The following is an 11,169-nucleotide window of genomic DNA, read 5'->3' on the forward strand; positions in this document are numbered from 1 at the left end:
AAATGCGGATAAGTTAGAAAAAATCGGTTCTGTTAGGCGTGTGAATTCGTTATTTATGGAAAAGAACCGATTCAAAAGAATGATTCATACAAGAGTCGGACGTCGGTGTTCTGAAGGACAACTCTGGCAGAGATCAGTCAGTGGAGAGCACGAATTCTCGTGTTTTCTATTTTAATCCGGACGCTTTGGCTTCAGTTTAGCTCATTTATTTTAAATGCTCAGAATACTGTGACAGGTTTTGGCATAAATTCGCTCTCAGTTCGAGCTATCATCATTGAATCAACGGGGGGATTTTTTGGCATAAAGTCAAAGAATTTAAATTATCTTTCTGAACAGGGATAGCTTAAACTACAAATAAACGGCGCTCCATGTTTGATTTCTTGTGTCTATAAAGGTGGGGTGCTGTGGCTGTGGTTTCCACGTATGTTATCAACAGTCGACTTGAAGCATTTTGACCTCTAGATGGAGCTGTTTTACCTAATGTGTATGTAAAAGGCTCAGGAAAAAAGAAGTGAGGTTGAGCACAATAAGCCACGATGACATGCTACATTAAAAAAAAATAGTTTAGCCCTATTAATAAGGTTAACACACCCTATTCCTTTACTCTGACAACACGACTAACATGGGTTCAGGTCTGTAATGTAACTAAAATAAGACTGAAAATAGAGTAGACACACCCAGGTTTCATAGAAACCTTTAAAGGTTTTTGTTGGTTCCTGGTCATTTCTCATTAGAAAGCAAAACCATCAGCTTTCAGTCCTAATGGTTCTAATGGTCTTTTTTCAGCAAGGTATACTGAATACAAAAGATTATGAATGCTAATGATTATTCAGGGTTCCCACATATGCTGGAAAGTCCAGACATTTACAGACTAGTTTTCCAGGGATGGTGAACACCTAGAAAAGAGGAAAACTGATCAAATGTCTAACGTGTGATGCTCTTGAGCAGGACCTGTATATAGGAATTTTCCTGGAAAAGTCCTAAAAATGATTTCCTAAAACGGGTGTGAAGCTCGTTATTGTAAATAAACCTGATGTTCTCTGAAAGAATTTGTCCCTCCTTTCTTCCATCCATCCACTTGTCCATCTTTTAATCCATCCATCCAATTCTCAAGGACACTGATCAAATGAAAATAGGCCTAAAATCAGAACATAAATTATTGAATTATATAAGAAGGAAAGTGTCTACATTTGTACTTTTTAAAGAAGCATTGACTAAAAGTGGCAAATGTGTTAACCAGTGTTACTCTTCTAATTATTATAAGTTTAAAACTTAGATTACTCAGTGTCCTCAGAGTCTTCCACTACACTTACCTCTTTCAACAATAGAGGTTCTTTATCATTCATTATGCTAAAATGCTAAATGTATAAACAATTATTTATGACATACAATTTGTTATTTTTAGATTACCTGTCTGGAGAGTATTTAGTTTTAATAGAATTCTGCTAGATTTTGTTGAACTTACTTGTAATGTACAATGTTATTATTGTTTTATATAATAACAATAAAAATGTAATGTTAAAGTAATAATAAAAAGACTACAATGCACTTTAAAATTATTGGGACCCTTGGTTACATTGAAGAAAAAGCTTGATCTTGTGCTAAAAAAACAGATTTCATAGGGTCCTATGTAAGTCTACCTGTAATTCTTAAATGCCCTGTTAATTATTGCCATGATTTCACATGTTGCACTATTTTTTCACAGTAAATTACTGTATTTATTACTTTGTTGTGAAATCAACTAATCTAAAGACATTTTCTGTAATAATACAGCAAATTACTCTGAGGTTAATGTTGAGATGCACCACCCAGCATTATATGACAGTTAAAAAGGCATCAACATTTTACTTTTTTAAAGACTCATTTTTTGTTTTATATTGTTAAAATGCTGGAACATTGACATGCTGACAAAAATGACACTGTTTATTGGTATTGCCAGTTTTTGGTATATTTGTGCAAAATAAAGCTAAAATATGTTAAAAGTGCTGGTAAAAAAGTGTATATGCATTTGAAAAATGCACATTTTAGATATTCTATGCATATACAGTGCAAAACATAATAATGGCTAATATGGTACAGTAAATTACTGTGAAAGTAATCCACTAATTTACTACCATTTTTTAGGCCTACAGTGTGCGCTTCTTGTGAGTGCTCGTCGGCTTGTTTACTGCTCGTACTTGTATGCCTTCTGAACTAGCACTGATGAGCTGACTGCTTTGTTCAATTCTACAGGTGCTGACATTGTAGATTTAATTGCTCCACTTAAATTTAGGAAATTCTAAATAAAATCTCAGCCGTGGATAATAACAATTCTAGTGCACTTAGGCAGGAATGAAGGAAGGCAGAAAGGAAATAGAAAGAAGATAAGCTTAAAGTCCCCAAATTTTCAAAGAATGTCTAACTAACTATCAGTGTGTAGTTAAAACTGCTGGAGCAAAATACTTCACCAAAATAATCCTTCAAACCCACAGTCATAAAGTACTTTTTAATACAATTAATACAATACTGCATTCTGCCATTACATCGAGCCCCTGAGGAAACTGCTGAAATGTGTGAAGATTTGATGAGATTTTTTATCTGCAAAATTGACAACATAAGAGCTCATGTTTTATCTCCGGCCCACGACCATGCTCATTTACCTACACGTTCTGTTTTCCTTAATCAGTTAGAGCCTGTGTCAGTGTCTTATCTAACCTATCCAATTATGCACGAGGCCTACCACTTGCTCCCTCGATGCATTTCCCACACTGTTTCTCAAAGATATGCTGCCATGTGTTGGTCCGAGTATTATGTCCATAATAAATAGCAGTCTCATCATTCTTGTTTTAAACATGCAGTCATTCAGCCTCTTTTTAAAAAGCCAGGGCTCGATCTATCGGTCCTCAACAAATTTAGACAAATTTCTAGGTTACCATTCTCAAGGTTTTGGAGAAGGCTATCTTTTTTCACCCTTCTACATTTTTAAACACAGTACTGAGTCTGCTTTTCTGAAGATATCTAATGACTTACTTTTAGCTGTTGATTCTGGAAAATGTGCTGTTTTAGTTCTTTTAGACCTCAGCGCAGCCTTTGACACTGACAATCACACTATCTTGTTGGATCACCTGAAGTGCTATGATGGCTTCCTGGGAATTGCGCTGAAGTGGTTAGCCTTTTACATGGAAACTTTTTTCTGTCAAGATGGGTCACTTTTTCTCCTCGTCAGCACCTATTACTTGTGGGGTACCTCAGGGCTTTATCTTGGGTCCTATTTTGTTCTCTTTGTACATGCTCCCTTTGGGTCCATCTTTCAGATGTACAAAATCCCCTATCACAGATGACAGATGACAGACACAGCTCTATCTCCCAGGTGAAAATGGCTCCATGTGCCTCATTTCTGATTGTTTAAGAGACATAAGTGAGTGCTGGATGTCTAAGAACTATCTTAAATTAAACCAAGACAAAACAGACATTAGTATTATTGAAAATCCTGATTTAGCCAGAGCTGTAGCTAATGTTCTGGGGCCATTATAGTCTAACATACATAACCATGTAAAAAATCTTGGTGTTATCTTTGATTCTGCTCTTAAGTTTGAGAAGCAAATAAACACTGCTGTGAGAGGTAGCTTCTTTCAACTCAGAAGTATAGCAAAACTTGAAAGCATATTGTCTTTTAAGGACCTGGAACAGTAGTTGATGCTTTTATTTACTCTCGTATTGATTATTGCTACATGCTGTACTTGGGAATCTGTCAGTTGAGTTTGTGACTCTTACAGCTGGTCTAAAATGCAGCTGCGAGGCTCCTGAGTGGTACTTAGAAAACAGAGAGCAATACCTCTGTACTTGCATTGCTGTATGTTTACCAGCAAAATACAGAGCTGAACATTGCATGGCTTGGCTCCAAGCTACATTATATGGCCAAAAGTATGTGGACAGGATCAGGGTTTGGCAGATACCAGGGATGCATAGTGCCTTCAGTAAAGTTTGGTGGAAGGGGGATAATGGTCTGAGTCTGTTTTTCAGGGTTTGGCTCTAAGTTCAAGTGAAGGATAATGTTAATGCTACAACACGCAAAGACATTTCAGTCAATTATATGTTTCCAACTTTGTGGCAGCAGTTTGGAGAAGGCCCTTTCCTGTTCCAGCATATCTCTGCCCCTGTGCACAAGGTGAGCTCCATAAAGATATGGTTTGACGAGTTTGGCATTGGAGGAACTCCAGTGACCTGCACAGAGCCCTGACCTCAACCCCACTGAACACCTTTGAAAATGAACTGGAATACTGATTGCGAGCCAGATCTTCTCATCCAACATCAGTGTCTGACCTCGCAAATGCTCTTTTGACTGAACGGGCACAAAATCCTGTAGACACACCCCAAAATGTTGTGGAAAACATTCCCAGAAGAGTTATAGCCAGAAAGGGGAGGGGAGGGGACTCCATATTAATCCTCATGGTTTTGGAATGGGCTATCAAACAAGCTCATATAGGTGCGATGTAAAGTGTGTCCACATATTTATGGCCATATAGTGTATATCTCTGACCTTGTCTACTTCCACTCTACTCCAGCCCTACAATCTTCCATCCAGTTGCCACTTAGCCATTCCATGCTTTCAGGTGAGGTTCAGATGTAACTAGGCCTATTCTGTAGCTGACCCCGAGACATTGGAAAAGTCTTAAGCTTTTCATAAAGGAATTATCCTCAATAGATATTTTCAGGTTAAATTTAAACACCTATCAAAGTTCTTTTAAAGACTATGTGTTCACTCAGTCATCTGTTCTGTCTTGGTTGATCCTGTCTTGCCATCAGTAGCTCTTCTACTTTGTTTTATTGTTTTTTCATTTGAATTGTTTTTATATGACTACTGTTGTCCTTGTTGAAGTTCTTGTGCGGTTTTGATTAGTTATTTGTGGTTACTTTTAGTTGATTTTATTGTGCAGCATAAAAATAAAGGTGACTTGACTTGATTTGATCCAGTATGAATCAAATGAATGTTTTCCAGTGCTGAGCATGTAATGGTTGTTTAATGGTCTAGAATGGTTCCTTGACTAAGTTCAGTGAAATCCAGCCTCTCTGCCTTTTAGAGAGCATTTTAATATAAATGCACATACAAGAAATCACACTTCAGTTCTATGAAAATTCAAAAAATGTTGCAAAACATTTCCATTCCATTACACCACAATTTCAAATACACTTTTGTAAAAGTGTTCTCTAGATGTAAAAGCTCAAAATACAGTATTGTAGTCTGTTTGTCCTTAACTTCTCTTTTTTCCTTGCTGGCCCTGTTGTATCGTGTTTTTCAGCCTGTTCCCAGACATTGCTGGTTCTGTAGCGCAGCTGCTTTGTGGCCGTTGTGATGGAGCAATGTGCACAGATGGTGCAGCTGCGCTTCTGTGCAAACACGGCTACACAATTAACAACATTTACCGCAACATTAGAATGTTTGTCCTGGATGCACAGGCACCTGCACGATAAGACAAGATTATGGCATTTTGTATAACAGGGGTAGTAAATCATGTGTTTTACAATACAGTATGCTGATCAGGCTACATAGTTTATATGGTGTTGTGAGGAGACTTTGGACGTTCTTCTCCCCTGCTAATGATTTATCCTGTAATTCACTTAAAATCCTCACCAACATTAGCTTCACAGAGGAAAGCAAATTTTCAGACAGGTCTCATTTTTCACAAAGAGACAAAAACAGACAAACCGAAGACTTTACAGAGCTGAGTGAACAAAAAAATAGATGAGCAGTGTTTTAAGGAAAACAACCTCATTATCAGCAAATGAGAGCTGTTTTTCAGTTTCCAACCATCTAAATCTCAACAACAGATAACGTCTTTTGAGACTTTCTCTCAAATTGAACACAAACTGTATCACTTTATTTACAATTGTTTTGGATAAATAAGACAGGATTTACACATCTTAGAACATTCAGCATCAACAGTAGTGAATACTCCATCCAGTCAATCCATAATGACTAAAATACCAATGACTCACTGTAACAAAGGTAAACATCGATTTCACACTTTATATATCCTTTATATACCCTTTATATAATACCCTATATATACCACCGTTTCGTTGGTTAATTTCCAGTTAAAACAGACATAAAGTACAAGTTACATTTTCCATGGTCCGAAAAAAGCAGCACACATTTAGTCATATGCAAAAGTCTAGGCACCCCAGGTCAAATCGTAAAAGATCTAAAGATATAAAATGGGACTCCAAACAACCGTGCAAGACCTGGTAGACCACCAAAACTGTCACCATCAGATAAACAGAGTACTTAGAGCTTTCATCTTTAAGAGAGAGGAGAAAATCAAGCTCCCACTCCACAGCTCTCTCTGTCCATCCTTCCACTGTGAGAAGACAACTCAACACTGCAGGTCTGAAAGGGTGTGTAGCTGTCAAGATGCCCTTAATGAGAAAAGGAAATAGACAAAAAAGAAACCAAAACTCTGAGATGTGGAGGCTTTACGGACTGATGAGTATCAGTCTGTTTTTAGGATTACATGAATCATCAAAGCAGGATATTCAACAATTCAACATCTAAGACTTTGTAAATGTGGAAAAATATCTCTGGAGATTTCCAGTCTCCCAAAAAGAACGGACACTGTAGTAGACAAAAAGACCGGACACACTAAATACTTTTTTCTGATGCTGAAAAATGGCTGATGCGTACTTAATTATGGCTGTTTTGACTTTAAATTAAATAAGTGAAAGGGTGGTCATAATAAATTAAATAAATTAACTAAAATAAAAAATAAATCAATTATATCTATATGTTTTTACATATATCTTTATAAATTTAAAGTACCATACACACTGAAAATTCACAGCAGTTAGTAATGAGTGAACACAATCAAATAGCCCAAATGACCTTTATGCAGGTCATTAATACTAATTGCTGTCTACTGATTCTCAAACAGAGTTAGCATTATTGTTGGACCAGTTCTCTAATTTCAAATAGAACTCTTTCTGTTCAAAATATATTCGTCTTTTAAACAGGCTGCAGGTACACAAATTTAAATGCACTCAGTGAAGGTAAAGCTAACTGACTGTAATGATCAGTGAGAGTGAAGGATGTGAAAGATGTCCTTAAATGAATGTAACACTTTTTGATTGAAAGCTTCAGCTCACAGTCTGTCACAGTGAGTCAGCAGGATGAGGTAGAAGTCTTTTCTCCTGTTCTATGGTCTCATAGGTGTGAGATGAGGACATTGTGATGAGCTTTTCTCACCCCGGCAGTGTCTGCAGGCAGACTGATCTGATGTGCCTAATGGAACTACAAAGAATAAACCAGTGATATTTTCAAAGCAAGCACCTGTCCGTGTGTGGCAGTTCTGAAAATTCGTTTATGTCTCTCTTAAGATGTTTGAGATATGCTGCAGTAAAAAGTCTGGTGGAATAAAAGTCTGAAAACTGCAGTGTCTGTGATTTAAAACTTCATACACTGAGTTGCTAGTTTATTAGGTACCTTTAAATGCACCTACTATAAACGGTTTACAGTTACTAACAGTAGCCCAGCTGCTGCTACACAGTGAATCAACTTCCCACTGTCCCATTCATCAATGAAAACGGACTACCATAGGACCACCTCTGACTAGATTTTATTTGGGTGGCGGACCATTCTCAGCACAGCAGAGACACCAACATGGCAGTGTGTGCTGGGATTTTCAAATATCTTAATGTCGCTGCAGGGTTGAGAGTGGTCTACCACCCATAAAAATCCAGCTAACAGTGGTCATGTGGTCAAAACTGACAGCAGATGAAGTAGTAAAATAAGACCAAAACAGCTGGACATGTAAAGACAACCAGAGACCACCTTTTTATTTACAACCGCTTGGACACGCTAAAATGATATTATATTTAGTTGTTGAGACTTCGGTTTAATTTTCTATTAAACAGACACTTTCTATATTTGTCCTGATGCTGAAAATTAAACATCTTGTACTTTGTGGCTGTTTTGAGTGGAAATGAAATAAATGAAAGGATGGTCTCTGACTTAGAATCAGTTTAGAATGATCAAAACTAACAGTGGTCCAGTGGTCAGAAACTGTCCATGGATGGAGGACTAGAAGATTATTAAAACGTGCTGTACATGGAAAAAGGCGGCCAATGAGTGTAGGTACAATCTAAGTGTATCTAATAAACTAGTAACTCAGTGCACGAGTCCAGGCTATGTATCTGTCGCATCATGTGAGGGGCTAAGTGGACTGGTATCATCTCCTATTGAAGATGCCTCACAGGATAAATGACTGTCATTTGGTAAGTTGTTGGTCTCTGATGGGTGGAGCACAATTGTGGGTGAGTGGGTGGGGCTAGAGCGGTGGGAGGAGCATGGAGAGTTTGTTGGGCTGAGCTGAATGGCAGTGGTGTCCTGCAGCGTGTGCTCACTGGCCTCCATCTCGAACGCAGTGCCGGCCACTCTCATTAACCCCCAGTGGTTCTGCCCAGCAACTTTGCGGGAAGAGTGGATGGTCGGCTGGCGACTGCACACACAGCATGCCCCAAAAAACGACAGTGCCACCAGCAAGAGGAGAGGTCCAATGATAATGGGAGGGTTGTTTAATGGCAACATCTTGGCAAAGCCGAAAGCCCCCACCAGAGTAATGTTAATGCCCGCCAGCAGTATGCAAAGTCCACAAGCGCAGCACAGAGCTGGGGATGGGTGGCCCTGCGCACGCAGGAATCTCCTCTGTCCAGATTTCTTCACTGGGGTCAGATGTGGGTCTTTATCAGAGCAGATCATCCTTGCAGTGGGACCTCCTTACCTTCTCAGCTTACACTTCTCAATGTATCTAAGGAGACATAGAGAGAAAGATAGATAGACAGCAAGTAGTATTGAGTAATGCATCATCAGTATACTGGCATTGGTGTCACATAACAATACTCATTTTTTTTACGTTAACAGTATTGATAAATAGCAAAACTTGAATTTTTGATCAGACTGCTTTGAACCATTTAAAATCCATGAAAAATAAAAAATAATGAGGTTCCTTTTTGGAAATCAGTTCCTGGATGCTTTTAATTTGTAGTTTATTGGAAATTTTAACTTATTTGAAAATATGTATAAGTTTTACTTTTTTGGCAAAAAAGCAAAAGATATATTTAACAGAAAATTACACAGAAGCCTCAACAACTAAATATCTTTTTTCCCCTATATTTAGTGTCCACTCTGCCTTTATAACAGCTTCTATTCTTTTCAAGAGGCTTGCTTTCAGTTTTTCAAAGAAATCTGAAGGAACATTTTTCCACGGCTCCAAAGTTTAGTCTTAGAAGTTGGTAATCAAACTTTTAGATGCATCTAAAAAAGAAATTTGCAAGCCAGCTAAGGTGTGTTTGGGTAGTTGTAACTGTGTAAATGTAAGTGTCTCTTTTAAGGAGAACAGCTGGTGATGGTGACACCTTTGGCAACAGTTTTTAACATGTTAAACTTATTTTCACTTAGAAAATCAACAAAATAATCATTTGACCAAAGACACCCAAACTTTTGCATATGACTAAATGTATTCTGCTTTCTTCTGAAAAACATACCATGTACTTTATGTCTGTCTTAACTGGAAATTTATTCAAAGAATTGGTGGTGGTCTACCATATCTTGCACAGTTGTTAGGAGTCACATTTTATCTACATCCTTTAATAATTTTATGGACTCCAGTTTTGGAAAGTTCTGTTTTTTCCCCCACTTATTATCCCCTTCCTTATGCAAGTGGATTATCTTATATCTAAGCTCTTCAGAAATATATCCTGTCTTGTACTTAATGGCTGTTTTGACTGGAAATTTAAAAAATGAAGGGTGGTCTCTGTTTAGTTACTATTTACTATGCATAGCTGCAGCACTGTGCATACGCTCCCTAAAAAACAAACTAAACAGAAACAAATACTTAGAAGCTGGTTCAAGAAATCAACAGGGAGTGGCTTCGCTTATCAGGTCTGAGTTTTTTTTATTATTTTCTTTGACTTTTCCTCATGCAAGTGCATCTCCTCAGAACTGTCTCCTAAAAAATAATTAACTTGTACTTAATGGCTGTTTTGACTGGAAATGAAATAAATGAGGGTGCTCTTTGACTTTTGCACAGCGCTGTAGTGTCCAAACAAACTAAAATGTCTGAATCTGTGATGCTGTTTGGAAAAACATGGTGATAATGAGCTTTATAAAAACCTCCTTGCACTAACAGTGAGTAAAAAGAGAATCAGAGAGCAGAATTAATGAATGGAGCAAAGCTGTGGAACAACATTCGCTGCTTCTAATATCCGTCCGGTTGTTTGTTGTGTCATTTCAGCAGTAGCTCATGGGAGGGGCAATTCAATTAGTGCAGCCAGGTCCAGATGACCGCAGTGATGAGAAGCTCTGGAAGGGGACAAATTTACTGTGTCATATAACTTTATTACTTGTTATGTCTGTGGACAGATACAGATCCTTTGGACACATTTTTGTGGCTGCAATGAGGAATTCAACAGGGATATGCTAGCAATTTCATTATAGACAGAACGATTTCACTGTGCACACACTGATTAACAAGAAGGAAAAGGAAAAATCAGGACCACCAGCTGCTAAAAAAACAGGGTTGGATGTGAAAAACACAGAAGCAAATTGAGGATTAAAGCATGAATTATCTGTGTATGTGTGATGAAAATCGACCTATATAAAAAAAGACAACCAGATGAAATTCAGAAGCAACTATAGTCTGTGGGGTTTTAACAGTGAAAACTGTGGAAAACGTAGTCATCATGATAGAAGATGATAATACCATCATGACTGCCTGTTCTCATAGTCTCGTATTATTAGGCTGAGCTTCATAATCAGAAAAGTTAAACTAATTTACAATGGCCTCATTCAGCTAGGCATCTTATAACTTTAACACAGCTCCCCATCAGTTACAAAGTTATAACATCTTCTAAACGTATCCCAAAAGTAAAGACTACAGTCTCGCGTTTAAAAACTCATCTACCCACTAGGCTCAAAAACGATTCATACGACCTCATTCACTGTCCATTACAAAAGAAGATGCGTCGAGAACAGAAGATTTCCACTCACCAGACAAGTTGGCAAAAATGTTGATTATTCCAGCTTTAGAAAATCGATGAAGAAATCGCTGAGGAAACTGAGCCCACCTAGAGTGGTCGTATAAGTAGAGAACGCTTCAGGTCCCAGAGAGTCACACCATGTTGCGGCTTCGTTCAACA

General features: G+C 37.9%; 1 protein-coding gene across 1 annotated transcript; it reads right to left on the bottom strand.

Moving 5' to 3' along the window:
- Positions 1-6,347: 6,347 nt before the first annotated feature.
- LOC118818986 (transmembrane protein 275-like) lies at positions 6,348-11,169 on the bottom strand. Its single transcript, XM_036586568.1, has 2 exons — positions 11,021-11,169; positions 6,348-8,780 (listed from the first exon to the last, which is right to left on the bottom strand). Exon 2 carries the CDS (start codon positions 8,729-8,731, stop codon positions 8,159-8,161), a length of 573 nt encoding a protein of 190 aa, XP_036442461.1. The 5' UTR covers positions 8,732-8,780; positions 11,021-11,169; the 3' UTR covers positions 6,348-8,158.

Source organism: Colossoma macropomum, unplaced genomic scaffold (genome assembly GCF_904425465.1).
Source record: "Colossoma macropomum unplaced genomic scaffold, Colossoma_macropomum, whole genome shotgun sequence".
NCBI classification, from domain to species: domain Eukaryota; kingdom Metazoa; phylum Chordata; class Actinopteri; order Characiformes; family Serrasalmidae; genus Colossoma; species Colossoma macropomum.